This window comes from Cydia splendana, chromosome 6 (genome assembly GCF_910591565.1).
Source record: "Cydia splendana chromosome 6, ilCydSple1.2, whole genome shotgun sequence".
Taxonomy (NCBI): Eukaryota; Metazoa; Arthropoda; class Insecta; order Lepidoptera; family Tortricidae; genus Cydia; species Cydia splendana.
The window spans coordinates 3,202,499-3,230,274 of NC_085965.1; the positions used below are offsets into that span (position 1 = coordinate 3,202,499).

The 27,776-nt window shown below is 36.2% G+C and overlaps 1 protein-coding gene and 1 long non-coding RNA gene across 3 annotated transcripts in view; both read right to left on the reverse strand.

The window, feature by feature from the left end:
- LOC134791347 (uncharacterized) overlaps positions 1-27,776 on the reverse strand; it is a 198,494-nt gene that overhangs the window by 102,136 nt on the left and 68,582 nt on the right. The gene's annotated exons all lie outside the window — the stretch shown is intronic.
- The window catches only part of LOC134791278 (brain-specific angiogenesis inhibitor 1-associated protein 2), a 162,346-nt gene that overhangs the window by 96,031 nt on the left and 38,539 nt on the right, over positions 1-27,776 (reverse strand). For both annotated transcript variants that reach the window (XM_063762268.1, XM_063762267.1), the window contains exon 2: positions 20,500-20,694. In XM_063762268.1, coding sequence (XP_063618338.1) covers positions 20,500-20,544 — 45 coding nt within the window. In that variant the 5' untranslated portion in view covers positions 20,545-20,694. The remainder of the gene's footprint in view (positions 1-20,499; positions 20,695-27,776) is intronic.

Here is a 27,776-nt window from a genome sequence, read left to right on the forward strand (position 1 = left end):
TGAAAGTCGGCTGAACTCCGCACTGTTCGAGAATTTGTCACGGCGATCGACCCAGTGCAGTTTACTAACGAAAACACTCAAGTATCATTAAGTAATGTGCCTTATTACTTTAACTTTAGAACTCAAATTGCTATGGTAATCGGTTTACGTTAGGGCGTTTTGGCAATGTTTTATTGCGTTTTACGTCTAAAATTACGTATTCCGCGATCGTATGAAACGAAATTTGCAATGAGCCGCGTCGAAATACCATGTCACGGAGAAGTTATACACAATTAAAATTTTGCGGTTATTAGTTTTCCTGTTTTTAGTTAGAAAGTGTTAAAGAATGGCCCCAGTAATTGTTACACAAGCTTCGACGGTCACATTCCTTTTCTAGTCATTTGTTTTGGAATGTAAGTAGGCCATACTTAAGGGGCCCACAGATTACCAGTTCGCCGGACGATATCAGCCTGTCAGTTGTTCGGAGCTGTCAAATTTTGTGTATAAACTAACTGGCTGGTATCGTCCGGCGAACTGGTAATCAGTGGCCCCCCTTATGTTTAGGGTTAGAATTGTTTTTCTAATTAAGTAACTCCCGAAACAAGAGCCACAAACACAGCCCGAAATAAGAATCCAGTGTTCTTAATATAAGGAAATACAATGACAATTTTAGATAGTCTCTCTCTATATATATATAATCATGAATAGCCAGCAAAAACTATTAGCTTTAAACTCCTGTATACAAATGTTTGCAGAGGTGGTTTTGCTTACTGTGCAAACTTAGGATAGATTATTGTAAAAAAGTGTGGAAAAAATATTAAAAATAAAGTGGCACCGGCAGTTAGGTCATCATCATCATCATCATCTCAGCCATAAGACGTCCACTGCTGAACATAGGCCTCCCCCTTGGACCTCCATACGTGCCGGTTGGAAGCGACCCGCATCCAGCGTCTTCAGGCGACCTTAACATGATCGTCTGTCCATCTTGTGGGTGGACGTCCTACGCTGCGCTTGCTAGTCCGTTAGGCAGTTAGGTGCTTGTAATTTATTTTAAGTATGTTCGGATCATTGAACTGCGATACAGATCTAGCGCATAATTATTTTCCATCGTATTTTCACGGAAACGCACGAAGGTGTTGTGGTATTTCAGTCGGTCTCGGTACAAAAAGTACTGAGGTCGTCTGAAGTAGCGTGACAAATACGAATGTTTCCGAGAAAATACGATGGAAAACAATTAGCGCTACATCTGTATGATCTTTCATTGAACTGCGATAGATATTTAGATGTAGGTATTTGCGTTGAGCATTTTTATGTTCTGCCGTATTCTTAACCTTTTTATATCTAAATCCTTATTGTTATTTAGCGTTGTTCATAAATAAGAATATAAATCTCTTCAAAAATGTTCTCGGGTGCCAACGTTCGCGATTCATTGCTTTTTAATTTATTCCTTATTAAATTCTTTTTAGTCATGTCCAAAGCAGCTTGACGTTTAAAAAGAAAAAGAAGTAAGTATGTGTGAATTTATTATATCACTAGAACGAGCAAGGAAAGTCTGCAACGATTTTCATAGCATACGCAGTGCAAGTATTTATTTTAAAATTCAAAGTTCTATGAAAGTCGTATTAAATATCACTTGCATTGCGTATGCTACCAAAGTCGCTGCAGACTTTTCTTGGTCTAACTCTAGTCTACCCGTGACTACGTTTGACTAACCCATAACGAAGTGAATAAAAAAAAACCTTTCTTAGTAGAGCTACTTAACTAGGAAATTTAAATGTTCTTCAATGGTTTACATTACATCGTACATTTTGTCTATCCGTTTACCAAAATCGCAAAGTAGAGAATCAAAAGCTAGTTTTTACGACATCCTTACAGGTGAATACATGTCCTCACTACTGGAGACACAAATAAGAAAGTGATATTTGTTTATTTGCAATTAAGAAAGTGATATTTGTTTATTTGCAATTAAGAAAGTGATATTTGTTTATTTGCAATTAAGAAAGTGATATTTGTTTATTTGCAACTAAAAAAGTGATATTTGTTTATTTGCAATTAAGAAAGTGATATTTGTTTATTTGCAATTAAGAAAGTGATATTTGTTTATTTGCAATTATGATAGTGATATTTGTTTATCTGTTGTTCTTACCACAGTTGGTGTTACCCTATAAATTCGCGCGTTACCTGCAAACAAAAATAAAAACAAATTAATATAATCTAGAATCTTAGCGAGCGTGATGGGCGCCTTTGCGTCCGGGGCAGCCCGTCCCGGGCTTCATAGGTAATTTATTTTATACTTATTTAGTTTATATTAATATTTAAGTTTAGTTTTTAATTCGTTTTATGTTTAGTTAGTGTATTATTTTAATTATGAAATAAATTTGTTTCCATTTATCATCTAGAATCTGAAAAAGTACTTAAAACACCAAGTCAAAAAAATAATGTGATATATTTGTACCCGAGTCGTTCGCTTTTATTGTATTGTCCACAGAAGAGACCTTTTTCTGAAAATTATTTGACCCAAAAGCGGCATTTTTTTCTGCAATTCAATTTGTTCAGTAGCTTTGCGAAAATTGCGAAGTAGTATATTAACAAGTAAACACAAATGTAACATAATCAAATTAGAGTCCCATGTCCTATTTATTAACGAAAACGCTCGTGTGTATGGATAGCGTCAAACGTAATTAGTATACACTTAGATTTTTTTTTCATGTCTTTAATTTGACTTGTCCAATAATATAATGATATTATCTTAGCAAAGTAGTATATTAACAAGGAAACACAAATGTAACATAATCAAATTAGAGTCCCACGTCCCAATTATTGGCGAAAACGCTCGCGACTGGATAGCGTCAAACGTAATTACTAATTAGTATCTGGCGTCACATAGCCAACTCCGTCGCTGAACTAATAAGGGCGAATTGTGCCGTTTTCATATTTGCACAAATTACATTAATGCTTATTGCCCTGCTTGGAGGTAGTCCTGGCATTACAGACGGGCGTTTTAATGGTATAGACAGCGTTTTTTGTTGTGAGTTTCAGTTAGCGTTACAGTCAATGTATAAAATCACACTGCACTGGTCGAACCTGGGCTATAAATCGAAATTCGCAAATTGCGGGCATCTTTCTCTGTCACTCTAATTACGCATTTATTAATTGGAGCAAAAGAGAAAGATCCCCGCAATTTGCGAATTCCGGGTTTCATCGCTCCTTAGTATCCTTATATGAAATGTAGTTTTTAGTGTTAAGCTATTAAGGTAACTAACATAGTTTTAAGTAACTGCTGGGCCAAATGTGTACTTGCGTACTAAACTTTTATGGATTTTATGTGGTGTGGCAAAAAACTATTTAGGTTTTTTCTAAATATAAAATTGGCGAACCCAACATCAAAAGAGGTATCTCTAATATTTACACCCAACACGTATTTACGGGGCCCACAGATTACCAGTTCGCCGGACGATATCAGCCTGTCAGTTGTTCGAAACTGTCACCTTTTGCGTTTAACTGACACTACTTACAGGCTGATATCGTCCGGCGAACTGGTAATCTGTAGGCCCCTTTAGCTTTTTTAGCCATCTGAGCAGAACAGGATCAGATAGTCTGGGGAAGCTCATGCTCACTGGCCGCATGGGAAGTTTAGGGATGGACATAGCCACGCGTTGGGCGGATAGACAAGTCACAGGAAATCTCGTGTCTAGACATGAACATTACTACACTATTAAGTAATGAAGTTTTTTTTTGCACATTTAGCTACAAGATAACAATGAGCCCTCAAACCTCTAGCCGCCCAGAAGCCTACAAAAAGGCCCGTTCCATTCTAATTTGAATCTTTATTATGACTAATCAAAATTGCATTTCACTTGGCAATACGACGACTAGAAGCTACTTAAGATAAAAATGAGCGTTTCAAACGCAGCGTCGAACCCGCCACACCATCACGAGTTAGCGTATTAACGCGGCACATCTGTATAATGACGTTACTCGACTTTCCTGACGTCTTTGTACCGTTGATTGTCGCTTGTAATTGCCTACATTCTGTGCTGTCGTCTCCAACAGAAATTACAGAGATATTTTACTAATTACCAACGTGATTGTTCGTGATTTTGTGTTGCGGAACAAAAATTAAGGCGGAGTGTTGTTACCATGCTTGACTAAGATCGGCTACGGTAGTTTTATCGTGTTTTATTAAGAGTCCGCCGCAAGCTCGGTTCCCTTTTGGCACGGCCACAGAATAAATAATAGTACTAGGTACAGAAGACTCACTCTCTAACAAAACGCGTCTGTTACGATCAGGACAGATATAGCCGCTAGGTGGCGACAGCGCTACGCGCGGCTTATGGCTAGCCACCAAAATTGGTGTGGAACGCATGTACTTGTAGCTACCTGTTGCAAAGCGACGAAATCGCGGAGTGAGCCACGCCTGGCACGGCTCATGGGGGCGTGGGGTCCGCTTGGCAACTAATCCCGAGAATTGGCGAACGAAAGCGACTGCCATTGACCTTAACATAATCCTCCTTATTTTTCGTATCGATGAAAAACCAAATTTCTTTTCTGATCATTTCGTATAGGGCTTCATTGTATTGAAGAGAAAATGTGAAATTCAACTTTTGTTATGTATTTTGAAGGTTGAAGGTAAATCCTCGTCTCAGACGATTTTCCTTGCACTTTGAATTTTATATTCTCACGTGGACTCTTTAAAGATCATCTGTCTGAGAGGGTGGAACTGCTTGGCAGAATCTTTTAACAACTGGCGAAAGATGGGTGTAATATTCTTCGAATGTTATGAATGATATTTGCATGTGATCTTTTACAAAATACATTCGGTAGGTTTATTCAATTAATTTCACACATGGTGGGTATTGCAAGTTACGGCTGAATGTGACCAGTGTTTTTTTAAACCTAACTTTTTAAAAGGCTTGATAAGTTTAACGTACCTACTCACTATATTGGGTATGACATGTCGTTTAGATGTTATGAATAAAAATAAATTTAGATTATAGCTAAATACTCTCGGGTTACACGAAAATTGATATGTACGTAGATTAAAAACAGATTATAGCTATATTTTAAACTTAGCTCGTTATATAGTTATAATCTGTTTAAAATTAGTTGGTGTTTAAAAATACAGTGCAACCTGGATAAGTGAGACTTCAAGGGACGAGCAGATTTGTCTCACTTAAAGAGGTATTCCACTTACCCCCAGGCTCTCAGTTAGCCAGGTACAAATAAATTTCTGTCTCATTTACAGAGGGTTCCATTAATAGAGGTGAGAATAGAGTATATTTCAGTTATAGAGGTGGTTAATAAGGTATTTTGTAATTAATTATCTTTAAAAATAATTAAGGTAAAATAATCCTTGTCCCTAAATATTTTTTAAGTCTGTTTAAATATTTCTTTGAATTTATTTTGAATGATTCTCCAAAGGATAGATATTTTAACTTAATATTAAATTTGATACGGACTTCATTGCGTCTTAGAAATGTATTAAATTAAAATTTGTTTATTCGTGTTACTTATCAAGATTTCAGCTTTCGTTTCGATAGTCAACTACATAAAGTAACTAAATCAAACTTGAAGTCGTTTAGACACAATTAAGCAAATGCAGAATTTGTGGATAGACTAAGAGTTAGTAAGAATACGGAAATTGATCAATAAAGTCCAAGTTAGAGAGGTCATAGATTGACGTTATCTCAGATACAGAGGTCAATTCCTATAAAATTCTAAAAAACAATTATGAAAATGTAATCTCATAAATATAGTCTCAGTAAAAGAGGTAAAATACACTCCCTGTCTCAATTATAGAGGTAAATGTGACTATAAAATCACAACAACTAATCCCAGTTATAGAGGTTCGTTTTATCTCACTAACAGAGGTAATTCAGTGCTAAAGTGTCGGGACCGCACCATGAGTCCCAGCTATAGAGGTTTCCCACTTAACCAGGTTTCACTGTAAATGTTTTTCGAAGCAGTTCATGACAATACAATTCTGTTTATATATCCATATAAGTGTATATATTATTTTATAAAAGCCAGTGGTTATAAAATATGCCCTCATGCACCTGCTGCTAAAAAAAGCTGCTTAATTGAGAATTTACACGTCGGCGTAAAAATTTAACAAGATTAAAAACCGCTAAGTCTAAACTAAGCGGATTTGGAGACAGAATTTATGATTGTTTACGTCGGCCCGGCCGGCAGCGGACAAATGGAGGGTATTCGGAAAATTAAAATATGATACCAATTTTATAATATTACCTAAGGACTAATTGAGAGTTGATAAATATTAAATAAATAAATAAGGACATTCTTATACAAATTGACTAAGTCCCACGGTAAGCTCAAGAAGGCTTGTGTTGTGGGTACTCAGACAACAACAACACACACAACGACAACAATAAATATAATACATATACAAATACTTAAATACATAGAAAACCTCCATGACTCAGGAACAAATAAATATCTGTGCTCATCACACAAATAAATGCCCTTACCGGGATTCGAACCCAGGACCATCGGCTTCGCAGGCAGGGTCACTGCCCACTAGGCCAGTTGATTAGGCTAGTTGATGGAATCTAAAATCAACTAATGCCTAGTGTATTATTAACTTACAACTAGGTACTCTAATGTTACACAAAATAGACTGGTATCCGTGTAACTTTCTCCAGACTTGTTTGTATCACCGCTAAGGTAAAATTATGCTCATACCTTGAAGAAAATATATGTTTATTGTTGTTCCACAAAGGGGAAACGGTTGAGACTTAGCGAGACGCTGTAAAATAAATTTTCTCGTCGGGGTGGCTGGGTTTCATTCACGGTTAATCTCTCAAAGGCTGATCCGATCTGGCACATCTGTTCATTTTCATTTTTTAGACACGACAAATAAGCAAGATTTAAGAACGACGGGAACGTTTGTAAAGAAAACAGCTATTTTCGTAAATAAATATACCTACGGTGTTTACACAAAATGTTAGGTTATTATAATTTTTCTGTTAAAAAGAGCCTTTTGATAAAAGTTTTGTAGCTTCTTAGATTTTTAGCCGAGTTCCTGGAGCGGAAATCTAGTATAATTATCATGGATTTTGCCTTTATGTTTGTTTCAGTGTTTATTTAATTATTTTATGTCTCAATGAATAAAGCGTATATGAAAGTAGGTATACATATTTAATGTATTTAAAGGATTAAAGACAAAATATGTTAATCAATTCAAAATACTGCCGTTTAAAAACTAGTTATATGTACACATTTTCTTTGAAAAAGCGTGCCTTGCCGGCAATATTAAATACGTATATGTATGCTAATTAAATGTAGGCACGCTTTTTCAAACAAAATGTGTGCACATAACAAGTTTTTAGACAAAGATAAAGAATAACGCCTTAAAAACTAATGCGCACCCCACAAACTCAATTTTATTTTGTCACTGTTAAGACTTCTCTGTCTAATATCTCATTTCATTCAAAATTCCTTTTATAAAACCCCGCCTCCATACCGCACTGTCCTTATGACTGTCATCCAGATTTAATATCACATCTTCCATTTGTACGGGTTCTGCTGAGTGGCAATTTCCCTCCTTAAATTATATTTCGACGTATACGCGTACCTAAACTAAATACGTATGTGACCCGAAAGACAAATTTTATTTATATATTTCTCTGCCGCTGTCCCAACGTGCTCTTTTACTGGGCTTTTATATTGATGGTTTTATCTCTTCGTGTTTTTTTCCCCAGTTCAAACGTGACATAAAAACTGCGATGTAAAATCAACGTAGACTAGAGGATACTGAATGTACAAAGTCTATAGTAAATAATCGAGATGCGGAACTTTGTATGAGATTTTATAGTTTTTCAAAGTAAATTATCGTGAGTTGCTGGCTGCATCCACTCCACTTTGATCGAACTTTTCGAAGATGTAGTTAGTACGGACGACTATTACTCACAAGTGGGTTAGACTGGGTTCTTTATTGGTAGGATATTGTTGGAATCTTTATTTTATTGTTGAGGAGGTTTCGTATTGAGATTGTGTTGAGAAATGTAGGTAAAGAGATAAAGTATGAATGGATTTCTTTAGAAAATCAAAGATCTTTTGATTAAACTTAAGAGAGTTGCTTCCATCTTTAAGCGCAGTGCTTGGAATTTTCATTAATTGGATGCTGCTTGTTGTCTATAACAATAATCATTAAATTTTCTCAGGTTTTTGAAGCAGAATAGACTAATTGCGTATCATGACATTACGAATTCGAATTCATACAGAAAAAGCTAGTAACGAGACACGTTGTCATCTTTATACAAATAAATGTGAAGATATAAAGCTCAAACTCTCATTGTAAGTTCGTGATGACCTGTTAGTGTAATGGTAATTTGACGTAATGGAGGTTCCTCGAACGAGATCGCGCCGAAGTTAAATGTCCGCCCATCAGCGTGCGATCGTGATCGCCGTACTAACAGGAACATAGACCATCAATGAATCTTAAAGCTTTGCGAATAAGGTTCACAATATGTCAGTCAAATGTGTACGATGAGTAACAAATCAACCTCGTAGAGAGCCGTATTACTCAACGTACGTTTGGAAGCGATGCATGCGTTTGATGCAGTGCTGTTTAATATTAACCGATCGAAGTAGTTTGTCATGACGGAAGCATATGAAGGCCAATTGAGTCATGTTTCATAAAATGATCTTGACAGGTGCAACGCAAATATCGACTGATAATATCAAACACCTTTAATTATTTACAATCGTGGGAGCGGCCGGGCGAATAGCAACCGCATTTTTTCTGCCTTGGCTTTTCATCCCGACGTTTGCTTAGCACGAATGTGTGCATACACAATATGAACGCAGATGAACATAAGTATATAATTTTGTAGTTAATAGAAGATTTCAAGCGTTTCTCGGTTTGAAATCGACCTATGAAAAGAACAAACAATTGGGGCATTTTGACATTTTTGACAAAGCATTTCGAGAGGATGTAGAGTTAGATAAAGGAAAGTCTGCAACGATTTTGATATCATACGCAGTGGAACTACTTTTATACATCATAATTTCATAGAAGTTTGACGTTTAATATAACACTTGCACTGCGTGTGCTATCAAAATCGTTGTACACTTATCTTGGTATAACTCTAGTCAAGAAAGCTATTTTTTTATAGATAGCAAACGAGCAGGCAAGCCGTTTGATAGGAAGCGGTCACCGCTTAATAATAAATTCCTTTTAAGAAAAGTCTTAAACGTCAGCAGGGGCACCGTGATTTCCTAAATACAAAAAGCCCAAGAGGGTCGACCCGGTCGACCCACGGTTAAGATTGTAAGGCACGATTGCCACTAAATTTCCAACTAAATTACGCATCGGACATGTCGAATGAACAAGTCGAGCGTCGACTATCAGCGTCCCGAAGGATAGTGAACTCGACTTGACCATTCTTATTCAAATAAGCGCGAGCGATTTACTCGAGGGAGCCAAGCCCGACGCTTCAGATAGAAACTGTTCCGACAACTAGAATAAAATATGTAACTATTCAACGCTGTTCGTGTGCGTAGCGTTGCTGTTGCCGAATAAACATGTTGGTCGGACATGGAGCGAATGCGAAATGACTCGAACATGTCAGAGTATTTGCTGGGAACCGTTAAACAGACGTGTCAGTGAGAGCAACAGCGTATTTACTTAAGGTGCAGTATTTTCAGGCCCTTCTTCGAATGCAGCTCGCTGAGCACTGAGCGGACGGCAGTGCGTGCCGGATATCATTGTTACTGAATTGTTATTTATTTTTTATTTAGTTATTTTATTAACAAAAAAACCTAATAGATGAGTTCGATCAAAAATAACATTATGCATTTTTAGAAGCAATTTTTATTGTTTCAAATTTTTAATGGTCCGTTTAAGACCTATGGTCATATGTTTTTTCTATCGAGCGAAAGTTGTTTAATCAGTTTTCAAATCTATGATAGTGGCTTAAGATTGGTATTCATATTTTTGGCAACCGTATTACGATCTTTTAAAAGCGCTACAATTTTTCAAAATTCTGCCACGGCACCTTAAGTGGACGGACGTGTCAGTGACAGCAACTGCATGTATTTACTTAAAGAACCTTTAACGACCTATTGTGTTCATAGCACTAGGTTACTGTAAGTATGTTTTCAAGTAAACTGATCGTAACAAAGTGTAGATAGCGAATAGTATGTACTTACATTATTTGCTGTCTGAAATGTTAAAAAAATAGGAAAAATATGAAATTATTTTATGAAAATATTTTTATTTGTGTTCTTAAAGCAGTGGCAGTACCTTTATTATGAACTACCGAAAATAAATGTCATATACGAAAGGAAAAAGTGAATGAGGCCTCCGCCCATATGCCTTTAATAGATTATAATTATTAACTCAAGAAATTCGACCTATGCCACCGGGACTCGGGTGGCATAGTGGTTATGGCGTATGCCACGAATTCAGGAGCCGCTGGTTCTATCCCAGCCCTGGGCACGGCACTGGGGGGCTTACCCTACAAGAAAGGATTCTTTCGTAGGTATTCATTTTCAAGAACTGTAAACGGATAGGCATACTCTGTTTCGGCTATATGTTGGAGTATTTGGAAAAATAAAACAAAGCAAAACATAGCAAAGTGAATAACACAAAATTCATTTCTAGAAAATCAGTAGCAGAACCCTGTGGAATAAAAATAAATTGTAATATTACAGCTTCCATAATAATCCTTATTTGATTATCCCCACAGGGCAGAACGTCCCAGCACTCTTGTTGACCGGAGGAAACCACGCAATACACGAATACCACAGACTAAATAGACACCGCATTTTAAAGCGGGTATAGAGAGCGCATCACTATACGTACATACTTAGGTGAATTTGACTTTTTTATTTATTTATTTATCAAAAAGTTTACAACAATTTTGTTACATATTATATTACTCGCCAAACTGCGATCGCAGTTTGTTGGCGAGATCGCGCTCATTTTTACGTTTTAAACCTTTTTAAACATATACAATAATATTACCTATGCTATGCACTATGCACTAAATACTTAACTTAAAATACATACTATCCGAGAAGCGAACATGCATGGCGATTATGATGACAAATCAAAAAAAATAAAAGTAGGTCATAAGACTCATAACATTTCAATTTAACAACTAAATTCAGGTAAAGGCATGTGTAAGTACAGTTTTTATATTAGGGTATATTTTCCAATCGATCGATATAAAATATAAAGGATGACTCACGTTAGACCGGGCCGTGTCCGGCCCGGAGCCTCCGGCGCATCGTTTTCTATGGAAAGCATCACGTGATCGCCTGTCATGTCATAGAAAAGTAAGCTTAAAAAGCTCCGTCACGGACACGGCCCGGTCTAACGTGAGTCAACCTTTATGCTGAGAGCAGCACTACTGGGTTGCACTTGCATCCTACATTATTTTACACAACAATAACACACGATCACTTATAACACAGCTTTTGTACACATTTTCGATCCCATTGTAACCTCGTAAATTTTTTATCCAATGTTTGTGTGCCCTTGCCAAGTTTTGATTTACAAAAATTGAAAAAGTCACGAATGATGAGACCTTTCTGAAAATTCGAAAGTTTTATTACAAGAAACACTTTCGGAAAAATTAAAATTTGGTAAATGATACATCAGATTAAAATTTTGTCAAGGTCGTGAATCGCAACTTGTGATTGGTAACTTTTAATTTACAAGGGTAACGGCCACTATACTATTTAAATTAGTAACTACAAAAACCTTCGAGCAACACGGAAGGGAGGCGGCATTCGCACTATTTCCCCTCTGCCGAGGTACAAGATTAGCGCGTCTATCTAATCTAGCGCGGGTAATAAAACTAGTTGAACTTGGATTTTTCACTAGACCGAGTCCAGACGCGCGCGTGAACACTGCTGCACAAAAATGCCTGTTTGCTCGGTTTTTTGTTATAAAAAGAGGTCGGGGACATCAAATTTACAAAAAGAAAGTGTTACATTTCACTTGTATATTCTTTTTTACATATCATACGTTTAATTACATTCAAACACAATTATTATATTTTAGTCTCATGTAATTGTTGGATTTATCGATTTTGCTCGCTCAGTACAAATTGCGGATCGGTCGAGCGACAAATCCGACTTCTCATCTCTCAGAATACAATAACATACTTCAACGAAAATGTGTTACTGTGCGTGTTGTGACACTTGTCACTCGTCCGTACACAAAAAGAGATCGAGGTTTGCAAGATTTTGTCTTTGAGTTTGTCATTTTCTATGTATTTGTGTCGTCATTACAGATTGGATTTTGTATGTAAGTGTGTGAGAAGTGCGACTGTGTGCACCTTTCCCCCCGCGAAAAATGGCAGAAAGATTTGTACGGTGAGATATCGCTTGGGCCCCTCCCTTCCGATGTGTCGGAAGCCGGTGTTGCTCAAAGACAAAAACGCTTATTTGGTGACCGCGAGTAAAGTTGTCAAAACCTCCTAAGGCTACGAGCTTTGCCTATAGTTCTGTTCAATTAGAAATGTGTTAAATTTGTTAGAATTCCTATACCTAGGTTCAAATTTCATAACTTGCAAATTTTTGAATTTTTGCTATAGGAGGACAAAAGCTCCATCTAATTTCATATTTTGTTACCGTAAGCAGAAGAATAAAATGATTTATACATGTATTCGCCATTTTTATTTAAACTTTATTTGTAGGTTATTTAAAGAAAGAAAATTAGTGTACTGAAATAAAATGTTGTGCACTAGTATTTAAGATGACCTGTGACCACGAACAAACAGATACAGCGTAACGACGAAAATTTACATTAGGCAGGTTTAATGTCGCGAAGCAATCTCATTCTAGGGAGGAAACAGACTCAACCAAGATACTTTGGCCCGTGAAACGGCGGTACATCTAAGTAGTGTAAGGGCGTGAAGTATGGGCTAGGGGTCCCAGAGGTTGGTGGGATACATCAGTTACGATGCGTCAAGAGATATCGCCAAGACAAATGCGAGCTTGTGTGTAACCTTCACTTTCTTTCCTTAACGCATTAACTACCAACGCGAGCGACTCGCTGCGGTTGTCGCCGATAAAGTGTTTTTCCGGTTTGTAATGAAATGAGCCTACGATCCAGATTCTATAAACGTGTCGTTGGCAGTGAAATATTCATGCAATATTTCATGATATTTCAAGATTGTTGTTTTAATAAATGAGAGCGTAATAATGGCGGTGGCTCGGTTCACGTGACTGTTAAACGGTTTATGAAAAGGTGAACGGAAATAACTTTGAGTGGTCATAACTATTATTTTCTCTATTGTACACCTGTGGTTTACCTTGTCAAGTCTACTAAACATATTGCTGTTTATTATTCAATAACAGGATATAATAAGGCCCATTAGCATATAACAATAAAGTAATTTGAATAAGAAAAGAATAATAATTCTGAACTTTTCCTTAGTAATTTTAGGCATCGTATTTGTATCGCGATTTAGCAACGAAGTAAATTCGTTTAAAGCTTTTTCTTAGGTCGACAACCCAATTACTTAAGTCAATTTAAACAAAAGCGCTTAGTGGAGGTGTATTCCGATTATATAATGTGATAATTATTTGATATCAATCTCACTGCGTCCTTCTTGCATAAACTACTGTGACATACAAGACTAATACACTAAGATTAGGTAATACTCCTCATCTTTTTGTCTCGATGTTATCATTAAAACTCTTGGTTACCAGCCACACATCTTTACCGCTAGGAACTGATGTTAATAACACATAAATATAACATATCAATTCAACATATACCTACGCCATCACCGCTTTCTATCACCGCACCGCTCGCCGTCGGCAGGGTGTTCATCCTCACACCCTAGAACCTAAATTGTCGCGCACTGTACGGTTTAAGAGGAATTTCCTCCCGCGGACGCTCCGGCTGTGGAATAAGCTGCCTACCGAAGTTTTCTCGAGGGACTACAGCAGTATCATGGTATAATAATATACTCCGCCTGGTACTCCATTCCCGTCTTTTCTAGGTCACCTAACTGACACGGGGCTACGTCATCATGCGACAGCGCTATATGATAATATGCGATAGCGCTATATATAGCGGCCATGTTGTTGTGACGTAGGCCGGTGTCACTGTGGGAATGGAAGACCATGTTTTATTAGACTATGAGCAGTATGGGATTCATTCGGAATAGGAGTAACTAAAGGTTCAGTAACGTGCAGGGGTGTTACATGACCTGAAGTTGCTGGCGTCCATAGGCTACGTAGACCGCTTACCACCAAATATTGGACATAACCTTTGACCCATTTTTGTATTTTTTTCTTAAACAGAATCATTGATATCTACTTTTGAGCGCCGAGGAGGTTTGTAGTCACCTGCAAGAACATGTTACTCTTCGAAGGCCGCAAAAATATGTGACACGCTCTTATGGATCTACAAATAAGATCGTATCAGATATTTTTGCGGCCATCGTTGTGTAATATATTATTGTAGATGACTATACTCATGACTTTCCGTGTCGCCTCTCAATTTAAGAGTATAAATAAAACACTTTTTTAAAGTCAGAGTAAGCTTCAGTAACACGTAAATTCCTCGGTGGCTTATCAGGGTCCTCAAACGACCTCTTTATGCAGAAGGAGCCGTTTGTTCCTCTAAAATAGAGGTCACAAAAGTACTGCTTACTCCGAAATGTCTTAATTTTCCTTACGGACGCCCGTTAAAGTGGCGACGAAACAAAAATTCGGGTAAGTGCGATTTGTGTCGCATCGAGGGTTCTGTGCTATTGAACTTTTGTAGGCCATAGGCAGCCCTATGATCGGTTTATAAATTTTGACTACGCGCAAAGAATTTGCTTTTAATTAAAAAACGCTATGTTTGATGTAAGTAAAAATTATGTATATTTTGAAGAAAAAACTTTCACAAAAATGTTCCTTGTAGGTATCTCTCCTTTTTTTATAGAAGAGAAGATCCCTCATATGTCGCCTTTGTACTTTTACAATTATCTGCTGTTACCTATCCTTATTTCGTACAACAAAGTGTATTAATACTTACCTACTTATTTAAGCATACGTAGATCCCGTCTAAGCTAACGTCTTTACAAAAATTGGCAGGAACTACTTAAGTGCACCTAACAAGGTCATTTTATAAACGCCATATTTTCATTGAAATTGTCGTCTACATTAGGTTCCTTATTAGTTATAATAAGATCTCGTTGGCTTCTACTACGGAACCCTAAAGATTCTACAGGGTGGAATTTCGTCGGAGTCACGTACTTTGTTGCAATAATTTAAATGGGAACGTGTTTAGGTTTGCCGGCCGCGGCCCGCGGGCCGCGTCGGGTGTCGCCCTTAATTATTACTTTGACATTTGCAGGGGCGGAGAAATTCGCGTAATAAATGTGTTGTGCTTTGTGAAAAAATGTGTAATTGTCGTGATGTTTCTGCAGTGTGAATAGAAAAATAACAGTGAATATAACAGTGAATATAGTCCGACAAGAAATTGTAGAAAATTATGATCTGTATTTATTTTTCTTCATAAGTTAGGTTCTTTATAACATGAATATAAAAGTAAAATACTAATACTAAAATAAAAGTAGAATATTATTATTAGAATGAGGCGCCGAAATCCTATGTGATTTGATATAAGCTTTATTCGCCTCGGCAGAAAAATATGCCAAAGATGTAATCAAATTTTCTTATTTGTCACAAGTACAGTCGCCATCAGATATATCGGAGCGGCCAAGGTGCTCACAAATATCGGAACACGCCTCTATTGTCAGGGCGTTAGAGCGCGTGTTCAGATATTGTGAACACCTTGGCCGCTCCGATATATCTGATGGCGACTGTACCTACTTAAAAATGCTTAATTCTGAGTATTTGGGCTCGGGTATAATCTCTCCCAACTCCACAGTAATAAAAAAAGTCTGAGCAATTTACCAAAACAACGCATTCTTCGTTCTAATTCCTTTTGGTCTCTTTCTCATGAATTTAGAAAAATCTCACGCTTCGCGATTAAATATAATGGTATCAAATTAGACTGACTTTGACCTTTTGTTTTAAGAGCCATTTAAGATGCACTCTGATATTTACTTCGAATATTTAGCGGGCCACAGACCATCAGTTTTAACTGTTCTGCACAGTTTTAACTGTTCTGCACAGTTTTAACTGTTCTGCACAGTTTTAACTGTTCAGTTAAAACGTACGTGTGTAGGCAAATTTTCAACTGTGCAGTTGAACTGACGATCTAATCGAAATTTCATTAGATAAAGTTTTAACTGAACAGTTAAAAGTGTTAATAGCCAATAGCCTTGAGGATTCAAGCATGTCTTTTTGTACTAGATTAACGTCAATATATTTTATTTATTGACTCATGATTCAATAATGTCAAAGTTATTAAATATATGCCAGAAACTCTTAACATAACCAATGTCAAATATCTTATTGTTCTAGATTTGCACCACTAAATTTAACAATATTTAATATTAATTTATAAAATAACATTTTAGTCCAACATGTTTATGCATAATATTTACATAAATACAAATATCAGTGACAGAAATGAATCTACAATATACCTAATAATGAATTTTGTACCAGCATCAATGTATTTAGAAGAACAAAAACACCATTTGCATAGAATATTCGCGCACAGTGTAATACCGATCTAGCTTAATGAAATCATAATACAGTGGAACCTCGATAAAACAAAACGAGAACCTCGATAACAACAAATAAAAATGTAATTTCTTACAAAACTCCTTGAACTCAAAATAGTTCGTCTCGATTAGTCAAAATAACCAAATAAACCTCCAATTTCAATTCAATAGGTCAGCTGCAATAATATGTTATCGACGAAGGCCGCAAAAATATCTGGGGGCCTAAGACGTCAATCGCTTGCGCCGTAGCGTACGAAACGCTAATCTGCCGTATTCGAACTTCAAGATATTCACAAGAGACGACACGTACTAAATCCATTCTAGATACGTTATAGTTTAGATATCAACTAGTTCTCTTTTGCAGCGCAGTTCGGGCAACCAATGTCACTTTTACGTTAGATAGCGTAAGATATCTATTAGATGTGAATTGAATCTCTAAGTCATATCCTGAGGAAATCGTTCAAGAGTATCTCCAGAATCGCGCAAATGTCATATTTGACAGGTTAGATCTTAAACATATCGTTATCGTATCTTGGTGATGTCTAAAAGATATCTAATAGATGTCTATTTGAAAATCCGAATCGGGCCCAATGTCTCTTTGTCGCTCTTATATGGAACTGATAGAGAGACCTTTCGTTATGATGCAAATGATTGGCATCTTGACTAGACCTGACATGATATATTAATTTATTATTGAATTTACTGTGGAGGATTCCACATTTGCATTTATTATTGACTATTTGTCTCTAGGTTTGAAAACAATACACATAATATTATTGTATAAGTACTAATGTGTGGGTTATTGTCTACGTAACAATACACTTACGTATTTTATTTAATGCAGATAATCGTTATTGTACTTATTATGGCCCTTTTTAAATACATCAGCTTTAACCTCCTAAGTCCCTGCGTACAATTTTTTGTACATATTCCAAAATCTGTTTTGAACTTTTATGGTGTAAATAAGGGTTCCAATTTCAAAAACAAAACAATTGCTTCTAGGTCACAGGAGGTTAAGACTAAAACTATAATAACACGAATGTTTAAAGGTGACATTCGGATACAGACTGCACCAGAATTACTGTTGCAGTGTTGCAGCGCAACATGACTGCCGACTGCATCACTGCCGCAAATGTCAAAATCACTGTTGCTGCCATTTTTGACATTTGCAGCAGCAATGCAGCCGGCAGTAAAATGGCGCTGTAAGCTGAAGTAAAGCTGGTGTAGAATTCGAATGGTATCTTTAGAGTTTCTCTTGAGATTCGTGTTATCGAGGTTTGACTACCAAGATTCCCTCCGAGAACATTACAGCAATTAAACCAGATTCTACACTTACGTAACGACATTAAGGCCTAGGTATGATTTTTATGGCGCTATAATTAATTTAAATACACGAGAGGCGTATTTTAATTAATTTATTATTTCGTAACAAGCAGTATTTTCATATTTTTATGAAACTTAATCCATTACTGCATCAGGGAACGTTTTAATTTTCTTTTTACGGATATTTTTTTACGCTGGGCCTTCGTTTGTTTATTATTTTCGAAAATAATTAGGTAAACATTAATTTTGTTTGCGACGTTTTAAAAGTACTACCATTTTGACGTTACTCAGTACCTAAGTAAGTAATAAGAAATTAAATAAATTATTATTTTTAAATGTTCTGCCCACGCCTTCGTCTGCGGGAAATGATGATGATGATTAATGATAAAAACTACCCTATCGGCTCGATTCGGAAAATGAATTAGATTTCTACTAGACTTCAACAAGTTACGATACGGATAATTTAAAGATATTTGTAAGACAGATATGTCAAATTTGACGTTTCCGCGATTCTGGAGGTCCTCTTGAACGATTTCGACAAGTTATGACTTAGATATCCAAGTCACATCTAGTCGATATCTAATGTAGATCTAGTTGATCTCTAAATCGTCTCAAGATCTTGTGATTATCTCGAAATCAGAATAGGCCTGTTAGTCCTTCCCTGGTCCTCAAACTACATACTTACACTAAAGTGGTTCAGCGGTTTTAGCGTTGAAAGATAGGTAACAGACAAACAGAGCTACTTTCGTCGCATTTATAATATTAAGTACAGACAGCAACACTCCTAATTGTACATCGGTGGACCTTATTACAAACGGCATAAGGTCCACCGATGTACAGTTAACAGTGTGGACGATATGTATGGATATTACCTAAAATGTTATCATGTTATAAACTAATACTTACAGTGAATCTTTCTCGAAACACACATAAAATCCGAATTAAGTAGGGGAGACCGAGGTAAGTTTTGACAGAGGAGAGTTGTGACATAGTCGATCTTTTGGAATCTATTAACTAAAAACTAGGTCGCAATAGCGCGCGTTTGTTAGTTCAAGTTACGAGCTAACAAACGCACACTGTTGCGAGCTCGCTAACAGTTATTAGATTCCAAAAAATCGACAATGCCACAGCTCTCCTCTGTCACAACTCAACTCGGTCTCCCCTATACTAACCGAAAGACAAAATAAATAAAACCAAAAACAATCGAACAGTGTTTCCATAAAAAAAGAAAAACGTCAGCATCGCAAATATCATTCATTAGCATATTTATTGTGAAAGAGGAGTTTCAAACAAACATTAACGTATCTGTGATAAATGGAATGCGATAAAAAAATTAAATTTCGATAAAAGCGTTAGAGAAATCGAATGGAATGCTCATTTAGCCGTTTGACCGTGCGACCTTGACATTTAGTAAGGCAGGTGTTAGGCCTGTTTTTATATTCGGATATTTTCACCTTAAATTATGACTAAGTGGACAGCGCAAACGCGTTCGGTGCGTGCACGCCAACGATATGCTCTACGGAACACATTCCAATAATTTACCTATAATATAAGACAAATCATTGAAGTTATATTCATATTAAGTATACAGGGTGGCCAAAAAATAAGTACATTCCCGTTGCCAGGGAGGTTTTGGGATTATACTGAGCAACTTTTACTATGGAACCAACCCCGAAATCGCGACAAAATAATTTGGCTGTTTCGTACATGTTAGCTGGTCCATTTTCTATGCGAGGGTAATTTTTTTTTCGATATTATAAAACAAAATATCTGATGTTATGATACTTAATTGTCGCGGTAGGTAATTGTCAATATTTACATAGAAATTCTTCGGCAGCTTTCGTGAATAAATTTGTACATGCGACATCTATGATGTATGTTACGTTTTCACCTTAAGGCCGGGTCGCCAACATCCGCGTAGCGTCCGGTGGTTTGAATGGTCACTTTCTAACTTCTTGCGTGGTTTAACTAGATTTAGGTACTATTACAATGAAACTAGATTTTTATATTTAGAAGTTGTGGTCGAACTAGTGAAAGTTGTTATGTTTTAATGATGCCTAATAGTTAATTATGGAGATGGGCCTACCTACACAATGTGTTACGATGTTAAGCATTTATCAAAAGATCTTCATCATTTTGTAGAGTTACTTAACATTTTTAAATGTCTTTGGACGGTACAGTCAGTATCAAAAGCAGCAGGTGTTCAAAATTATCTGGACACGCTGTTTTTCTCCTTACAATAAAGTTTTGTTCAGCGGCTGACTGTAGAGAGTTTAATACTTTTAATAATCCAAAGTGCATTATTATTGAGATCTTAAAACTCTGTATTTTCACTATAATATAAAATGGGAACTTATTTTTACATTTACAGGAGCACCCACCCGACTTGGACGATGAAATTTTAATATAATTTATTTGCTAGTGTGCTATTTATTTAACCCGATATTTTCATTATTGTGTCCCAATGCAATATACTTTCCCGCTCAAAACATGTTTGTGTGTACTAAGTATCCTCAGAATCGTATAAACTATTAAGCTGGTTACATATTGCATGAAAGTTATCACTTATAATATAATAACTAACCTTATAAATCCCATCGACGAGTTTTGTAAGTTCTTCGGTCTCCATGGCGGTCGATTCTAAACCAATCTCGATCGTCAGTTACACATGAAACATAACGTTTACACAAATATCGACTTTAACACTTATAGCACTGAATTCACATTTCATCACTGTCTTTATCCGCGGATTGTATCACTCAAACACTTTCGAAGACATCTGAAACAAAAAAAGTTTTTTATTAAAATTTTGTGTATATTTTTCCATCAGAAATATATGAAAAAAGTTTAGAAATATTTTTAAAAAAGGTTAAAAAGATATGGATAAATAAATGAGAAATATAGACCTGGCTATACGAGATATATATCAGTGATAGTGCAACCGTGAAGCGTGCGCTCGGAGAGCGGCGCGCAGGCAGACTTAGCTCGCCTCTCGACTCAAGTATCTCGGCTTAGAAATACACAGTCATCCGACCGGTGTGTTATGGACCTGTTGATGTCTAAACCGCCGATGGAGTGGCTTTTAACTGTTTACATAATCAAATACCGAGTTGTCATTTTCAAATAGCCGTGGGTCATCGACATTTTATTTGTGAAAGGTTAAAGGTTTGAATTTTCGACATTTGCTTAGATATTTGGACATTTTTATTGAATACTATACTCTGTATCTTTAGGTATTTAAATAAATAATGGCTCCTTAAGCCAGTTGAGGGTAGAAAAAAACATTACATGATCAAATAACGTAGATTCAAGTGACAGATCCAGGCGGTTTTGTATTTGGTTGGTTAACCAATAAATGTTATAACTACCCGAAAATATAAAAATGGTTTGTTTACTTTTATTTAAATACCCTTAGGTACAGACTATAGCTTCTTCCCGCGACTTTATCTGCGTGGAATAATGACGATGATTGATAAAAACTATCCTATATCCCGGGCCTATAATTTTATCTAAATCGGTTTAGCGGTTTAAGCGTGAAGAGATAACAAACAGACAGAGTTATTACTTACGCAATTATTTACGAGTATGATATTAGTAGGGATGAAAGTCAATTAGATATTAACAATACACAGAAACTATTAGTAGTATATTATTAAATAACTGACATATTGAGTACACTTTTTACTGGAAATACCCCGCGGGCTTTTAAATGATGAAAAGTACATTACGAAAGCTTATTTTGGCCAATGCCAACGCAATCGCAAATAATTTTAAATATACATGCAATTTGCGTGGCAGGTGTTACCTATACTACGGCACTATAGTAGTAGTAGGTGCTGAATAGGCGTAACAATAAGTGACTTTCGATTTCATGGCCGCTGCGCCCACGGCCTATCCGGTTCCGTTCGTGATCTTCGAAATTCGAATTTTAAATCACAAATGTTGCTTTCGCTTTCCGATTTAGGGTAACATTCCATTTCTGACCGCAGCTCAAAATCGACACGGAAATGGACTGGCTGATAAATTAGCTGCGTGGAGATATTTTGCATAATTACACAAGAGCTTTATGCACTAGGCCGGCTAATCGTATGCGTCGGCTCGTCAGTTAAGTTCGCTTTAATACCAGCCTATACCGGCTTTTGGATTTCTAAACCAACAAAGTTTGCGGCCGCATTTTTTCAATTGTATAAGCCGTCTGGAACTATATCGGGAAGTTTTTTCGCGCGTCACATGCTGAGGAAAAATATGAAACAATTTCCTGAGAGGATCCGTAACTTCATTCTGAACAAGGGAGATTCTCGCCTCGCGTCTCCCTTGCATATGCACCCGGCCGAGAAAAGCTGGGCTTTCTACTTTTCTTTTTCCCTGAGGCACGGAAACAAGTGTGCGACGGCTGCTTATTTCAGTTTCAACTTGTTTAGCTTGGATTGAACTAGTTGGATACGGATTTGGGAGTTGAAAGCCTCGTAAATAACCACATTTGTGAGTACGGAGTGAATCAGGGATAGATAACGTTCGGAATCCAGTGTGCATTTCAGGTCTGAGCTTTAAACTTAGGAAGCTTTAGGTACACTATTCTTTCGCGAATGTATTAAAGTTTGGAGGATACTAGATCTTATATTATCCTATATTAGATTTAGAAGCGGAACAACAGATGCTCTTGTTATTTACGTTTTGTATAAACCATTCACTCGTATGTAATAGTTAAAATATGGCTACATATTCTTTTTTTCCTTTTAGGACCACGTGAGCAAGCATGCATATTGCCTAACGCGAACCACGTTCGACGTGTTGCCTCCCTGTCACACTTACATACGAATTTACAAGTGCGACAGAGAGGCAAGACGTCGAACATGATTCGCGATAGGCCCTAAAAGTCCGTCAGGCAGGCGCTTTGGAACACATCTTCTAGAACGCAACTGACATATTACTAAAACTAACCTTCATAGAAAAAAAATATCCTATAAGGGTTCCGTTTTTTTTTTTGAGCTACGAAACCCAAAAACCTAAGCATAATCTACAAAAAATCATACAAGAATTAGATCAGTCAAATCTTACAATAAAAAAACAATGCGTGATGTAGTTCTGTATTTTTTGTGTATTGTTTGGAGTCCTTGGAGGAATATGAGACTATGTTTTGCAAGCAAAAAAAAGTTGTGCTCTCTGCGTAATTTGGGAAAAACTGCAAAAATTTCGGACTTTTTTCAGATTTTCCAGTTTTATCATAAAACTTTGGGTTTTTGGTCAAAACTTGCTATGTAATGTTGAAAGTATATTAAATTTGGAACAATTTAAGCCCATAATCAGCGCCGTATGTTAAATAGTTCTTGAGATATGGGGCTTTAAAAAAAGGGTATTATTTTCCATGAATGAAATTTTTCGTTTTTCCTATATTTTAATACAAATATCGGCACAAACGCTTATACTATGAGGTATATTGCAATAAACAAAGTTGTAGCAAATTTAATTACCTTTCATTTAAGTGCAAGAAAGGGTCAGTAAGTCTTACAGTTCTCTAGTTATCGTAAAAAAAATGAAATTGCTATAATGGGGAAGGCAACTAATGTATTGTTTAATGCATTGTCAAAATCCCTACAAAAGGCAGTACCATCGACGAGAACGCAATCTACGATTAGCTTTTATTGGTTTTTCCCGATAGCAGCAGAGCAATGTCAGAGATCAACCATTTTTAAAATGCACCCCCCTCTTAAGCACTTCACTCATTCAGTAATGAAATCAAGATACAATCTGTAGTTTGGCTTGTTTCTCGGCCCCACTTTTTGGTTGTAGCCATAGATCCCACGATGCCGATTGTGATTTAAAAATTTGTTATGGTTTTGAACTTGTTTTGATACGACCTTGACGATAGTTCACGGTAATTGGCGTGGTGTTGGTGAAACACACTGAAATTACTGGAAGTCATGTCATTAGTATCTAGCTCGCGCTCGCTTATTGGTGCTCTTGAGTGTACTCTGAGTCGTGGTAATACAAGATCACTTTCTCAATCAATTCAATTTCTCAATAGAAAAAAAGTTATTGTGTGGTTTTATGAAACCACGATACAAGTCATACAAGTGAATCTTTTTTCGGATTGTAGATATAGGCATTTAACTGAAAATATTCGGAAATTTATCCGATTTAGGGGTTAAAAACGGGTTTTTAATCTTAACTTAATAAATATTCTCTATAATTATCTTATAAAAGCTCGCCCAACGCCAATCACACCAATGTAATTCACGCCAGTTACTCAACATGATGCTGTAGTTTATTATTAATATCGCTTTTACGCGAGTCAAGGGCTATAGAAACCGGTATAAGTAAGCTCTCCGGTAAGAAACAAATGTATGCAATCCGCCCGGCTTGGTACATCATGTTAACTCACACTTATCTATACTTACCTACGTGTTTCGTTCAGTTCTTCTTCTATTAATGATTTGGTTTGTCAATTTATACACCTATCTAGTAAAGACTAGTAGTAATAGGATATTGCTAGTTAAAACCCGTGGATTATAACACAAACGTATACCTACAGCGGGTAATGGTAGCTGATTTTGATGTATCAATACGTTATGGTTAGGATTTTATCGTGATCTTGTATTACTACGACTCAGAGTACACTCAAGAGCACCAATAAGCGAGCGCGAGCTAGATACTAATGACATGACTTCCAGTAATTTCAGTGTGTTTCACCAACACCACGCCAATTACCGTGAACTATCGTCAAGGTCGTATCAAAACCATAACAAATTGTTAAATCAGAATCGGCATCGTGGGATCTATGGCTACAACCAAAAAGTGGGGCCGAGAAACAAGCCAAACTACAGATGGTAGGTATCTTGATTTAATTACTGAATTAATGGAGTGCTTAAGAGGTGAGTGCATTTTAAAAATGGTTGATCTCTGACATTGCTCTGCTGCTATCGGGGAAAACCGGTAAAAGATAATCGTAAATTGCGTTCTCGACGATGGTACTGCCTCTTGAAGGGATTTTGACAATGCCTTAAACAATACATTTAGTTGCCTTCCCTATTATAGCAATTTCATTTTTTTACGATAACAAGAGAACTGTAAGGCTTACTGACTTTTTCTAGCACTTAAATGAAAGGTAATTAAATTTTCTACAACTTTATTCATTGTAATATATCTCATAGCATTAGCGGTTGTGCCGATATTTGTCTTAAAATATAGGAAAAACGAAAAATTTAATTCCAAGGAAAAAAATACTCTTTTTTAAAGCCCCATATCTCAACAACTATTTGACATATGACGCTGTTTATGGGCTTAAATTGTTACAAATTCAATATACTTTCAACATTATATAGCAAATTTTGACCAAAAACCCATAGTTTTATAATAAAACTGTAAAATCTGAAAGAAGTCCGAAATTTTTGCAGTTTTTCACAAATTACGCAGAGAGCACAAATTTTTTTTGCTTGCAAAACATAGTTTCAGATTCCTCCAAGGACTCCGAACAACATACAAAAAATACAGAACTACATCACGCATTGTTTTTTTAGGAGATTTTTTTGTAAGATTTGACCGGTGTAAATAGAATTTGCTCGCAAATTTTCACAATAATCGATTTCAAAAATGCGGCCTGTAGAGAATAAAAGTCGGAAAAACATCGAAAGTTATAATGTTAGCGTAAGTCTTCTATTCGAAATAACAGATATAAAATTATCTTCCCGTGCCAAGTCTAGGACGGCATAAAATAATAGGGACGCAGCAGTCAACGCTCCGCGTTCCGCTGACGAGACTTGTTATCCTGCATATGGCCGCACGTCGTGCCTGAATATTCATATTCTTAGCTGAGCTGGATGGATTGTATTCAGGAGTACGTCTAGTCAGAAATGGTCTTTAACAGATATCTACCTACCTAAAAATGTTAAGAGGGATGTATAGCACGTACTCGTCCATACAAAAAGAGAAAACGTTTTTCCACTTCTAAATATTTTCCATTTTCCATGATTTTTTAGTACTGATATGTTATTGACGCAATGAAAAACTAGGTTTATAGGTTTTCCTTTTTTTCAAAATTTGCAACACAAAAAAAAGTTTTCTTTTTAAAGCGAAACCTATAAACCTAGAATGTATTATGCTGAAGCGATCGACATCAAAATCAAAGTGATATGTTAAGATTTCAGTTAGTGGAAACCGTTTTCTCCCGAAATGGAAATTGTATGAAAAAAGTACCTTTTGTCAGTAGCTATACTTCCCTCTAAATCGACTACATTTTTGTGTGTGTATGTATAGGTACTTTTCTGCATGTTACAAATGTTTGTAGTCGATTGATATCCTGTTCATCTTAACTCCACTCAGTCAGTAGTTTCAATGCAACTAAATAACATAAATAGAATAGCTGCAGCTGCATTACTGTTGCGACATTACTGCGGCGGCGTCAATTCTTATTTGAATATTAAGTCTTATTATAAATCTAATACAATACCTTATCAATGATCTTTTGGAGTTATGTGTATGAAACGGCCAAAATTATTTTTACGATTTCGGGGTTGGTCCCATAGTAAAAGTTGCTTAGTGTAATCCCAAAGCCTCCCTGGCAACGGGAATGCACTTATTTTTTGGCCATCCTGTAGGTCCATGAGAGACACAATATAAACCTAATATCCTTTATCATTATACATACATAATTATGTCGCATGCTTAGACGGCGAGACACGAAACTGCACTGCACATGTCATAAATAGGATTATTAGAGCCAAATCATGTTTACGAGACGTATTTCCTATTGATGTATTGGTCGGGTTTCAAATTGAAACTTTCAATCTATGCAACGCGTGCATTTGACAACAAAATTGGATACTCGCCTCCATTGTGTTCATTTACTATAAATATATTCGCCGTAAGTCTGAACGTCGTGTTCGCGCCGGCAAAATGGGAGTTTTATTAATTTATTGATAGATTTTCGCACCACTGCGTGCTGCCTCTGCGGGTGTTCACTATATTTTATTGATTGTTCACTCAAACCTTATAATTTCAAAACGTTAAATTGAATTTGACTCATCGCAGTTATAATCACAAAATTACCATAAATAAAGCAAATTGAACCTTTAGATAAATTCAAAAAACCTACAATTAGATCTTTAAATAAGAACATACTCATACTTAGAAAACTCGTACTTTTCTGCATAATTACCATAATAATATAATAATATGACAGTACCCAGACAGTACACAGAAGTCAGGGGTGTTAGCTGCTATTTCAATTGCTTAGGTACGAACTAAAATGTAAAGTAATAAATTTAGGTACCTGCTTAATTTTTTTTTTAACATTAACAGGTATTTACCTACTTATCTTACTTATTATACCTACAGTAATTCCAATGATATTATGTACCTACTTTAAACGAATATATATTTTTATTTAAAATAAGAATCATCGATCATTCATATTTAAAAAAAAAATATTAATTAATAACAGAACAATGTTATTGCAATGAAATACTAACAAACAACTGAAACTTATAATTGTCTATATTTGTATTACGTAACATCCGTTCTATGCGTTATAATGAACGTGTAAAACGAGTCAACTGGAAATCTGTCGGATGTTTTAATTAGTGCAGTCCCCATCAATAATATTTACACACATTTACACCTTATTACAATTGCAATAAGGCGGACATTGTAAAGATATTTGTGCCATCGAAAGTAAGCAGCTATATAATTATGTTACTCTTCGAAGGCTTCAAAAATATGTGACACGCTCCTATGTCTCTACAAATAAGATCGTGTCAGATATCTTTGCTGCCTTCGTTGTGTAAAATATTATTGCAGGTGACTGTACAGTAATTAAAGGTGAACACAAAAACTTTTTGCTTTCAATTTCAAATTGAATTCAAT